We start from the raw sequence: 13,281 nt of genomic DNA, 5'->3' as shown, positions 1-13,281 counted from the left end.
TCAACTCGGAGAACTGAGAGGGTGCAAGACCCCCATTGGTAGCTACTTGACCATGAAGCTGAGATTACGTACTTTTCTTCTACACCACATGCCCTTTCTGAACATCTGCCAAGAAGTTATAAAAGTAGTTGTCCCAGTTTGTCTTAAAAAGCTGGGAAAAGCTCATTAAAGGCAGAACTTACAATGTCAAAAACCAATAGTTGTTTTTTTTTTACTGCAAATATTTTCTTTACAATGCTAACTTCCAGTGCAGTCATAACACTGATAGAGATGCAGAAAGATTCTCAGCATTTAGAAATCTCATATGTGAAAGATAATACTACTATTAGCACTTCCAAGGAAGAGAAAAATAACCGCTCCACTTCCTGGAATGCCATTCACCACCAGGAAGGAGCTGGCAGCACTTCTGCAGGCCCCTTTATTGAGCAACGCCGTTAGCTAGCCACGTGCTCCTGGAATCTCCAGTACTGAACAGTTTTCCATTGCAAAACAGCACCAGAGGGGATTGTTGCAAGAAACAAAGACCAGAAAAAAGTGGTTTTCAGCAACTCTAATTATAATTTAGTGAATTCTACCAAAACGTTTCACACATCCGTACATGGCACCATGATTATTTGACCACAGTATGTTTTTCAACATCGAAGATTACTACTAAGGAGAAAAACAGTCTAGTTTTCTCATGTACCAGAATTTAAAGTCCCATCTAACTCCTCATGAGCGAAAATACTGCAAACAACCAACTTTATCAAATAGCTGCATATAAGAAGAAAAAATATTTTTAAAATACACACGTGCTTTTCCAACACAGTCATCAGAAGTCCTAACAAGTGCTCAGAAACACAACACTAGAAACACACCCGACACCTCACACAATGGCCTGGACTTCATTAAACAAAGCCAAAAAGATAATAAGGACATGGATTCAAGTAAAACGATCACACACATCTCAAGATTATGGTCCTCAATCCAAAGCTGCCACTCTTCTAACCCTAACACACTGCTGTGAGAGGGGCTGTCACAGAGGAGACGGTATCCCTGCATCATTCTAACAAACAGGTTATAAGAAATTGGGTTATTCCGGCCAGTATAGTCTTAACCAGGTCAAGAGACAATATGGCACCAAGTTTTTCCATTAACTATTTTCTAGGCTTAAAACAACTTCATACCAGGCTTCTTTATAAATTTCACACGTGTAAACTATAAGCCACATCCTCTACCAGGTCATCCACGAGACCCTTGAACTTAATCAAAATTAAATGACTATAAAAATTCGCATTACACAGAATTGGACACACACACAAGATGGGTGGTATTAACCCTCCCCTCCCCCGCTAGTGCTGATACACTCAGTATGTATCTCTATTTCAGCATTCGTAAGCCATTTAACAGGCGAGCTCCCCATGAGACTGTGGACGTGAGTACTGGAAAGCCACCCTATTTGTCTTGGTTATCCTCACTGCCCTGGTCATCAGTCACTCAAGGTACTCTGCGTGAGCAGGAACGTGTCACTTCGCCACAAGTGCACAGAGAGCTGAAGTAAATGAAAAGGAAATCAGGTAAACAGAAGGTAGATTTTGAGAGCACACAAAAACAGAATCAGAGAGGCAGAAGATACATCAGGAAAAAAAGCACTGGTCTGAAGGGGCTGGAATGTCTTTGGAATTTAGACAAATTCTAATCCACATTCTGGCAACAGCAAATGTTATAACCTTTAGCACATCACTTTGCCTCCCCGGATCTCAATTTCCTCATTTCTAAAATAAATAGTATGACTAGATGAGCTCAAAGTTCCTTTTTACGCCATAAGGATGATTTTAAGGCACAGGAACACTTACTCCTGAAAAACAGCACTCACAGAACAGATATAATACGCCATGCGAGATCATGTGACTCTGGAGCAAAACGTATCACATGGGTGGAAGGCACAACTGTGCAAACAGTAACAGGTCTCATCAATGGCAGACACAGGCATCAAAAATTATATACACACATACCTAATACAAAAACTACTGACATTTTCACTCGTTCAATAAACCTGAACAAGAGTCAAGTTCTGCCGAAGGCAAAGGTTACGAGACCTGAAGAAAAACAGACATGAAGGCAAAACTCTGTCTGCTACTCCTGAGAAGGAATCAGCACAGACCACATGCAGCACACATGTGTGTGCACGACCGTGCACACCAACACAGACACAAAGGAGGGAAACAAGAAGCATCCTTATGCTTTTTATGAATTGAAAGGCTCTTTAAAATGAGTAACATAGGCCCTGGCTGGTGTAGCTCAGGGGATTGAGCACCAGCCTGCAAACCAAAGGGTCACTGGTTCAATTCCCAGTCAGGGCACATGCCTGGGTTGCAGGCCAGGTTCCCAGTGTGGGGTGTATGAGAGGCAACCACACATTGATCTTTCTCTCCCTTTCTTTCTCTCCCCCTTCCATTCTCTAAAAATAAATTTAAAAAAATTTTTTAAATCAAAATAAAAAAATAAAATGAGTAACATAGTTTAATTATTTGGACTAGAACAAACCAATGCTTCACAACATTTTAGCAAAAATTAAGCCGCAACAACATGCACATCAGGGGTACGTTGTCTCTCTGCCCCCGAAGGGGAGTCTTATTGGGACATGGAAAACCATGCATGCATAGGATCCAAGACTTTCCTAAACCATAAACCATAAACTCACAGACCTATGTTCCAACTACATAACCTAAATAAAACTTCGCCTTAAAACAAATAAGCACCCATTTATGATACAAACACTGAGCAAAGTGGGAGCAGAGGGAGCATACCTCAACACAATGGCCACGTATGAGAAACCTACTGCCAACATCACACTCATGGGCAAGAACTAAAAGCTTTCCCACTGAGATCAGGAACAAGACCAGGGTCACACTCGCACCACTGCTATTCAACACAGTACTGAGGCCCTAGCCACAGCGATCAGACAAGTAAAAGAAATGGGGGCATGCAAAGTAGGAAGGAGAAATAAAACTGTCATTATTTGCAGACAACATGATAGCGTACACAGAAAATCCTATAATCTCCACCAAAAAACTACCTGACCTAATTAAGTGATTTGGCAAAGTGGCAGAGTACAAAGTCAATATTCAGAAATCGATGGCACTTTAATCTACCTAAAGTTTTCAGCTCTAACTCCATGCATTACAGCCTAAATTCCCTCTAACTTCGACTGCTCACACAAAACCATTCTGGCTTTCTGCACCCCGGTCAAGGTCAGGCAATCACAATTCTTTACTGGCTCCAATGCTTCATGGTAAACATGTTCTTCTCCTTACAGCGCACCACGCACTCTCGCATACATCATTTCATTCAGTCTTCCAACAATCCTCCGCGGTAAGGCATGAACTACCCACCATCTTTACATCGTGGATGAGAGAGAGACTTAGAGGGGGCACAGCGTGCACGGGCAGAAAGCAGCTGAAGGTCGGCTAAAATCCACACATTCTTATTCCAAGTCCAATCTGCCCTCCACAATGTCACACATAACAAGTACTGCTAAAAACTACTGAACTTAAAAACTACACTTTTCCTACTTAGTCAAACCCTTTCTAAATATAATGAGAATTAAAGTTAAGATTCTAAAGCAAATACAAACAGCAAAGAGAGTAGTCTAAACCATCTCCCGTCTACAACATACTTTAAAAAATAAATATAATGTTCAAGAGCAGTTCAAAAACAATAAAAACAGCTTAAAGTTAAAGTAATTCTATTGTATTCACGCTATCACACCACACAAAACCAATTCTGCATAATGTTTGCTAATAGAAAATAGATAAGATTAATAACTATTATAGAACATTTGACTTGGAATAAAAATGTCCGAAGACCTTCCCTCTTCCTGGTCTTAACCTCCTCGCGGCTTTGCGATTCTCTAGTTCAGTAGGGCCCACAGCGGGGTGCGCGTGGCAACCCACTCAAGCGTGGGAAGAAATTATTAGAATTCTGTCCTCATTTTTTTAACCTGAAAATAAAGATTAATTTTACTAAATGTACTGTATGAGCTGATACCGTCACCCTCACATAAACTCAGAATTACACATATGATTGGGCTGGGGTAGGCTCCAAATTTTTTCACGGAAGGGACTAATACTGAAGAAAACTCAGAGACCCACTGCTACAGACACCAGAGAGGCAGGTGAGCACCAGGAGACAGGTGACTCTAGCCTGCGTCAAGGAGCCAAAGAGCACCCACTGAAGGGACTCGGTGTCCTGCAGCGCGTACAGACACAAAGATTTCTCAGCTTCATGTTCACAACCTGTGCCGACATAAACATAACTTACCTCGTCCTGGACCCCACTGGTGGTAGTCAGCTTGCTCCCGTCAGTGATTGTGATAATTATTGCTGGTTCCAAGAAAAAGGGGTTTCTTCCCTAATGTCAAAAAACAAATTAATTATATTAAGATCTATACATTAGCTTAAATTTTCTGAGTAAAAAATCAATTCTCAGAACAGTGCGTAAATCCCCCTCTTGTTGTTGAATTTTGCATGTGATATATAGCTTTGGTACATTAAAAAAATTAGGAGGAAACATAAACTAAACAGAAGATAACCTTAAAGGAATGTAATTAGGTAGATTTCCATTTCTTCCTACATTGTTTTAACTCACAGTGAGCATTTATATTTATGTAACTAAAAGGACTTATTTCTTAAAGGGGACTTAATAATTTAATAATTTCACATATTTAGATCTACAAAGTAAAAGAACAGAAAGATAATATTTTCGGAGAAACTTCTTTAAAAGGCAGGCAAAACAGCAGGCGAACATTACCACGTAATTCAATCTGTAACGTAATCAATGGTCCCACCAAGTGAGTAGGTGGATGGATGGAAGGGGTCTGGGAGCTGCTTCCATGCAAACACTAAGGCTACTCTGGGCTTAGCAAAATTAGTAACAGTCCAACATGAAACATTAAAATTAAGAAAGAACGTGACTTAAATTGCTCGGCGGAGGGTACACAAATAACAGCGGCAGTGACAATGGAACGCCAGGCATACAGCTCTCAAATGCTCCGCACCTACGGAGCGACAGCCAGCTTCCACTCACATCTCCGGTCCTGTCGTTCTCAAGCGATTCTGGGTGACCTATCTTCTGAGAGGCTCCTGTACACACATAAGCTTATCTTTTGCACACAAACGGCTCTCATTTGAGATATTAAGCACATTCTGTGCAAAACTGTAACCAAAGGGCAGAAGTTTCCAGAGGATAAACCTGGTGCTTGAAATCAGAGGCATCAAATTCTCAGCGACTAACCACGTCCAAGGACAGAATGAGGTTGTACTGCAGATGACGTGAAAGAGCACACAGGTTTTAACGTGCTCGTGAAGCACCTGATGAAATGCAGGTTCTGATTCAGGAGGTCTGACACGGAGTCTACTGCTCTACATTCTAACAAGACTGCAGGCTAGGAGGTGCCAATGTGCGCAGGCCACACTTAAGACCAGCAAGCATGGAAGGGTTTCACACACACGCAATACTCTATGGTTCTGTAATCCTCCCCTTACACACTTCTGCGAGTCTCGTCACTAGCATATCACAATACATGCTCAGTATCTGCTGAATTTACGGACACTTCTTACATACAGTAATTGTGATTATAACCCAATCATCATCAAGTGCTGGGGTGGAGGCCCTGCTACCGTTTCTTGACCAAGTTACACAACTTCTAAGTGACATATACATTTTTCAGACTAGTGTCCAGATGAAGAAAACTTCCTCTGGTCAAATTTTTAAAAATATGTTGGATATAACCTCCAGAAGATTTTGAATGCATGGTAGTATTCAAACGTTACAGAAGTCTTGCAGGAAAAAAAAACGAATTTACCTTCCCTCCTCCATTCATGGGAAACAGAATACATTTTTAGAAATGTTACACTATAATTACTCTCAAACCATTTACCCCCAACATAAATAATACATTCTAATAGTACAGGTATTCTCACGGATCTAGAAACAGGCAGTGCTCATACCCATCTCTCACCTCTGACTGGTTCCCTAGAGTGGAATGCTTTTCCTTTTCCCTGCCCACCACCCACCCAATTCTTCATCAGTCTTTAAGGCCCAGCCTAATTCTTCCTCTTTTTCCATGAAACCTTCCCGGATTATTCCAGCCTTAAATAATTAACACCCTTCCCCTCCTCCACATCCTAATAGTAGTAGTTTCCAAACCTAAGTTAAATAAATATGTTTATATTTTAAAAAATAGAATAAAATACAGATAAAGAGAATTTCTTCAAGTAAAATTGTTTTTGGAGTGGTTTCATGTAGTACATTTTGAATGCTACTTCCCCACAACATTTATCCTCACTCCTTAACAAATTATTTTTAATTTAAATATACAGCACCTTGCACAACAAAGTAATTCAATGCTACTAAACTCTACACTTTAAAATGGTTAAGATGGTAATTTTGTTGTGTTTCTACGACAAATTTTTAAAACTCCATCATCTTGTATTGTTCTTTTGTGTTTCAATACAGTGAAGGCAAGGACCTTGTCATATTTCTTCCTTAGCCCTAAGCACAAAATATTAAAGAACTGGGCACTTAAATATTCATTATTCACTAATTATACAGCCTAACAGAAACCTGCCCTGGTTCACAGGACCATTTACAATAGCTCAAACTTAAATAAGCTTCAAAAAATACAGAAATGCTACCTTTGCCTCAACGTAAATGGGTGCTGCCCACACGACTGGTGAACCCGCTAAGCTCCAAGGGCGCGCCACCCCCTCCTGTGTCTGCCCAGCCATCCCTGTCCATGCACGTTCATGCCTGTCACCCAAACACATCAGCACGAAATAAAATAGTATCACGTTCTTCAAAGGCTTTAAACTTTGGAAAATTCAGGTAAGATCAAAGGCAGAAAAAAGTAAAGAAAAGTACCACCGTTTCATTCCACCTATTTATGTGAGGTATTCTCAAATCTTTACCTTTAAGTGTAACTTCTTAAAATTTTTATTCTTAATAACTATGTTTATGAAGTTACTCAATTAGGAAACAGTCCATGCACCTATATTAGAGTTTCCCTCAGAACTCACCTTGGTCATAAAGTAATTGTAAACAAACTCTTGCTTAGTTACAAGACCTCGGAAAAGAGCTGAATAACCCCTGCTACAACAAAGACGGCCAGTAGAGGGACTGCAAGTTTACTGCTGCCATTAGCCAAAGTAAACTCAAGACCGCTTACTCTGAGAGCAGTGGTTCTTGACAAAGAAATCTGGATCTGTCACCAAAAATATAGTGCAAAGTATAATATCCTACCTCTAGAGCTATATGCTAATAGAAATCCTCTCATTCATAAAATTTGAGTTTAATATTGGTCAAAAGGCTCAAGTAAAAGTTTTTATAAAGTAAAAATGTTCACTTAAGTTCTGTCAATAATTTTAAAATATCAGTGTTAAACAATTCAATTAAGATTTATACCCGTAAGAAAACTTAAAGAATATAATTAAAATAAGTAGAACTTGCCCTGGCTGGCGTAGCTCAGTGGAGTGAGCGCAGGTTGCAAACCAAAGCATTGCAGGTTCGATTCCCAGTCAGGGCAGGGCACATGCCTGGGTTGCAGGCCACGGCCCCCAGCAACCGCACATTGATGTTTCTCTCTCTCTCTCCGCGCCCCCCTTCCCTCTCTAAAAATAAATAAATAAATCTTTAAAAAAACAAAAAGTAGAACTTATCCACTAGAACCTATTTCATTTTCGCACCAAAAAATACTCTTGAAGTGTTAAAACATTTTGCTAAAGTTTTGAAAATGTTAAAAATAAGGCTAATTTCTCTCCAAATATTAAACTAGTCTGATTTGCAGAATCAGAATTTTTTTTTTTAATCCTTACCTGAGGATATGTTCACTGATTTTTAAAGAGAGGAAACTCGAGTAAGAGAAACAGCAGTGTAAGAATGAAGTATCAACTGGTTGCCTCCCGTACACACTCCAAATGGGGATCGGACCTAGGTAGGTGCCCTGACCGGGGGTCAGACCCAAACCTTCTGGTGTACATGTGATGCTCCAACCAACTAGGCCACCCAGCCAGGGCACAAGGATCAGAATTTTTAATTTCACCCCCAAATTGTCAACAGACCGGGGGAGGGACATTTTACCATACCCTTAAACAGGTCTCAGCTATTATCTTCTGAAGCAAAAATAAGGCCACTGCGCATTCAGAAAACCTGTCATTGCCGCTCTGCTGTGGGACCAAAGGCTCCAGTTTTCCTCCCAGTCCTCTGAACAATCTCACGAGGATGGCATGGGCCTGTGTCAGCTGCACTCCCCCTGTGACTCACGGGTGGGGACGCGGGCACCGAAGGCCAGCAAGCATTCTGACGCCCCAGGGGCGACATCTTCGGTGAACCCACACCTGGTTCTCAGTGCCTGGCTATTTCGCTGTGTGCCGGGAAAGCTGCTGTGGTCAACAGCAATCAACAAAACACACCTAGGCTAAAGAGCATCTATCACCTGGCGAGGACATCAGAAACTTCTGAAACAACCAGCGCTTTTTCAATCTGAAACTCCCTTTCAAGTGAGTAACAGGAGCACCGCGCACAGAAGATGGGAAGGGCTGTCCTGAGAAACGCGAGCTACCCCACTGCAGCTCCGCACGCACGCCCTCCGCACGCCCTCCGCAGGACTGCGGGTGACACCTTTGTCAGGCTTAGGTTGCTGGATCGGATCTTCAGGTTGTCTTTATTTACCTGGTTGTGGAACCTACTGAAACAGTAAAAATGTGAAACGCTGCCTGCGTTACCTACCCTTATTTTCCTCTATTACCATAGATAATTAAGAGGTAACGATGACAAACCACCTCATATCCTTTTAGAAACTTTTTATATAATTTCATATAATTTTTCAAAATTCAGATCCTTTAAGGAAAATATAAAATATAGACATTTTAATATCAAACATAATATTCTTCTACTTTAAGCTTATTTCTAAAAAAGAAAAGAATCTGAGGATACGATTCACATCCAATGACTACTCATTAATGCTGATAATAATGAATGTTATTATTACAGCTACACATAATTGAGAAAATAAGCTTCTATCATACTCTGCAACAGAACTAAAACAACATTCTTTAGCTCAGTATTGCTAACTTTCCACATTTGCATACCACAGCCAGAATCTTTTTCAATACTGCTATTACCTATACTATTACTTACATACTTAATATTTTCCTTTAAATCAGCTCCATTGTTTTTATTTTAGCCTAAAACTATAGTAGTAAGATCTGTGAAATCGTAGTCCTAATCATATTTAATTATATCTTCTACTCAATAATTCCCTGTCATTAATACTGCTTAGCTACTTTTTGAAAGAATGGGGAGGTTCATTATATTACAGGGATAAATACACAACAAGTTAATTACATATTCCAAACAAAATATGGTAATATTTAAGTCAATAAAGACATGACAGGTATACATTTAAACCAATATTCCGAGGCCAAAATTACAAATTTTGTTTGTTTTAGAATTCAGCAAGAATTCAGTTAAGATCTCAAGCGATATGCTGTAAATGAGTCTTTCGACATAAAAACTCTAAAATACTCATCTTAAAAAATTCGTGCTGTTAACATAATACCTTTGACCCTACACAAAAGACCTCTGAAGGATACGCTACAAACCGACTAACCACGGCTGCCTCTGCAGAATGGACATGCGCGTCTGCATAACTTTCTACAAAGCTTAAAACTCTGAACCAGGGCAGTCACTACATATTCAAAACAAGTAATGTTCAAAACAAAAAAGTGATTAGTATCCAAAAATAAAAATTTAAAAACCTGCTAGTAATAAAACCTAGTATCTTAGAATATATTAAGGTCTATAACTATTTTTAAAATGTTAAAATTACACATTAAAAGAAATATACTTTTAGTTTCAAGCAGTTCCACTACGTAACTGTGTGCAAATACAGTTCCTTTACCTAGATATGTAATTTCTTATGTTAAAAAACAGCACTGCCCTGGCCATGTGGCTCAGTTGGTTGGAGCACTGTCCCACAAACGGAAAGGTTGCAGGTTTGATTCCAGGTCAGGGCACATACCCAGGTTGCGAGTTCAATCCCCCATCAGGGCGCATAAGGGAGGCAACCCATCGATGTTTCTCACATCAATGTTTCTTTCTTTCTCTCTTTCCCTTCCTCTCTAAACATATCCGCAGGTGAAGATTTTAAAAAGAAAAAAGAAAAAACAGCATTAAAAATAGATGGAAAATTAAGGCAAGCAAAATCAGGAGAGAATCTTATATATTCATTTTAACATAGTAACGAAGGAGCAATACCTAGAATTTAATTTAAATAATAAACCAAATAACATTGTAAGAAATACTAACTATAAGAACTTGAAAACTGTGTGAAAAAGATTAATGTTAAGGACACTCAGTACCTCGTAAGACTAAGTATACTGCATCAAAGGATAATCATGTAAATTCGACATATTTAAATAATTTCACAGAATTTGAGTTCTACATTTGAACTGGAATGTAAAATTTGAATAAAATTACTCTAACAAATATATAGCTGGTTATGGCAGTGTTTAAAACTATTAGCAGCCAAATAGTGTTTATATTGGCATAAAAAGAGTAATGAGGTTATCAGAAATATAATTTTACTTAAGAAATACTAACATTCTAGATAAAGAACTTAATATACTTATTATACTAATTGTATTGGGTAATATTAATTTGGGAAAATATTATTTCAGCAATGCATGTAATAATAAACATCTTAGAAACATGTCAAAAAAGCAAAAAAATAAAAGCCAAGATGAAGACATATTTTCAAAGATAAGTGAAGTCATATAGCATGATGCTGAATATTGATCTGACTACAATAAATCACATAGATCTGCCTGTTTTACCGAAATCAATCATCTAATTGGGTTGTTGTTACCACTAAACCCACAGATGTTACCTTTGCAAAAGTCTGGTTAGGTCACATCTTTAACCATTATGGTTACTTCCTTCTAAATACACCCGCACTACAAATATGAATACGCTCTCAAAAGAATCATGCACATACACAACAGCTGTCCTACAAAAAAGATGGCATTCGACCATAACATTCTACATAAGTATCCTCAGAAGAGCAATTGAAAATGAGCGGAAACTGCCTAATAAGTGCTGCATATCAGTGAAGTTAGCAATAAAGCATGCAATTTAATAAAGGGAAAAAACTAACGATAAGCACTCGGGAAAACTGAATCTATTGTCTCCCATATGCTACAGCTGAAGGCCAACCTGAAAATAATGTAATTAAATAAATCATAATGCGAGATTAATGTTAAGGGTCCCTATTTTGTAAAAAATATGGTTTTTCATTTTCTAGGAGAATGAGTGATAATCTAATTTCAGTAAGGTTTTTTAGAAAATATTTAAATTTCTCTAAATCCATTACATACATACATGTGTACATATATGTATATGCTCTCAATATGTGTGTCTATGTGTATCTATGTATAGATACACACGAGTAATGAGTTTCTAGAAATCTGTTCTTGCTAGATACCAATTCAAACATTTATCAATGCTTATGCTAAATACCTTCCCAAGTGTATACAGATTTAAAATTTTCATACATTACACTTTGGGGAAACAAAATACTATCCACATATTTGGAACTACTGTTAAAAAAATTTATATAAGCCTTCCTAAGTATACCTATAAATCCACCAAGGTTTTACCTTGGAAATGAACCTCATGAAAAAGCAGGTGTCATATATGGATGACTGCAAACTGTTACTTTTTAGATTGTGGCTATCACTCACCAAAATGGAAGCTCTAAGAACAGGACAAGTTAATTTTTTCATTGGATGTACGTTCAATAGAGAAATCTTGCTTGGCATCAACACCTTATCCATTATGGGTTAACAGTAAAATTTAGATATAAAGACCTTTACTCTTTCTGCTACCTGATTGCGGCCCAGTTTTCTAGAGGTAATTTCTTGGTTTTTCTTTCTAACTTACTGATTTGAGAAATGGGATTGACAACTTGACAACTGAAACCGCACAACAAAAGAAACTCATTTTACATTAGTTATTACCTGCAAAAGTACATCAATAATCAGGAACCATCACAGCTAAGGCATTACCAGGGGCCAAGGCATCATTCTGCTTATTCCTGATAATCCAAAATACTACACCCTGTCATTTTCTTTCAGACCTAGCCTTTGTAACATCAGCCACTGCGGTTTTTCAGAGCCAGCCCCTCACAGAACAGTGCATCCTCAACCATCTTCAATTCCAGTGATTACAAATAATTTATTGTCAAAAATAATAATAACCTGCCCTGGCTGGTATGGCTCAGTGGACTGAGCACTGGACCACAAACCAAAGGGTCGCCAGTTCAGTTCCCAGTCAGGGCACATGCCTGGGTTGCAGGCCAGGTCCCCAGTAGAGGGCGTGCAAGAGGCAACCACACAGTGATGTTTCTCTCCCTCTTTCTCCTTCCTTTACCCTCTGTCTAAAAAAATAAATAAAATCTTTAAAAATAATAATAATCTATTGTTTTGAAACTTTCGGAATAATTGTTTGGATGCTTCCAGTGTTTAAACTACAGAATACCTGGAAGGCCTTGTTGGCGTCTCCTAATACCTAATTAGGTTTACCAAATTTAAGACAAAAGGAAAGTATTCATTCAACATGCTAGCATCAATCCTGAAACTTACTAGTAATAAACTAATCACTTAACAGCTAATGCTACAATTACTTTTTCTCAAGTACAAAGAACTGTTTTTATTTCTACACTAAACTATTTTAGAAGATATGACTCTTCCAAGGGCCTTCATCAAGAGTCCCCTAGTTCATCTGGGCAAAACTACGGATTAAAAAATGTTGAAACATCATACCCTTTTAAGACACAGATTAAAAAAGCAAGTGTCTATAGAGAGTAGGCTGATATAAATTTGTCTGTTGGTACAACTAATCTTATTAATTATAAGTTAAAATACAGTTTACGAGCAAGTATCTCTCAAATATACCAACAAGCAAATTTAAAATCACATATACCCTAAGAAAGAAATATTGTCACATAACAACTCTTTAAAAGGCTTGTCCTATTATGTTTTCCCCATAATAAATATGCATTGCAAGCAACAGAAGGGATCTCACGTTTTCACACTGGACCTTTTGTTCTGCACAAAAACCACCTCCCTTCACCCTGTCCAAACCACCGGCAACGTGAATTTTACAACATAGTGCCACAAAGCCCTAGAAACGGATTTTGGGGAAAAGACTTCGGTAACACCAACAGGAAAATACTTTTGGAGC

The 13,281-nt window shown here is 38.5% G+C and overlaps 1 protein-coding gene across 2 annotated transcripts in view; it reads right to left on the bottom strand.

The window, feature by feature from the left end:
* INTS6 (integrator complex subunit 6) overlaps positions 1-13,281 on the bottom strand; it is a 73,185-nt gene that overhangs the window by 48,634 nt on the left and 11,270 nt on the right. For both annotated transcript variants that reach the window (XM_028526428.2, XM_028526432.2), the window contains one exon: positions 4,303-4,392. In XM_028526428.2, the coding sequence (XP_028382229.1) occupies positions 4,303-4,392 (90 nt within the window). The remainder of the gene's footprint in view (positions 1-4,302; positions 4,393-13,281) is intronic.

Source organism: Phyllostomus discolor, chromosome 11 (genome assembly GCF_004126475.2).
Source record: "Phyllostomus discolor isolate MPI-MPIP mPhyDis1 chromosome 11, mPhyDis1.pri.v3, whole genome shotgun sequence".
NCBI lineage: Eukaryota > Metazoa > Chordata > Mammalia > Chiroptera > Phyllostomidae > Phyllostomus > Phyllostomus discolor.
This window is presented reverse-complemented; position numbering and strand designations above follow the sequence as displayed.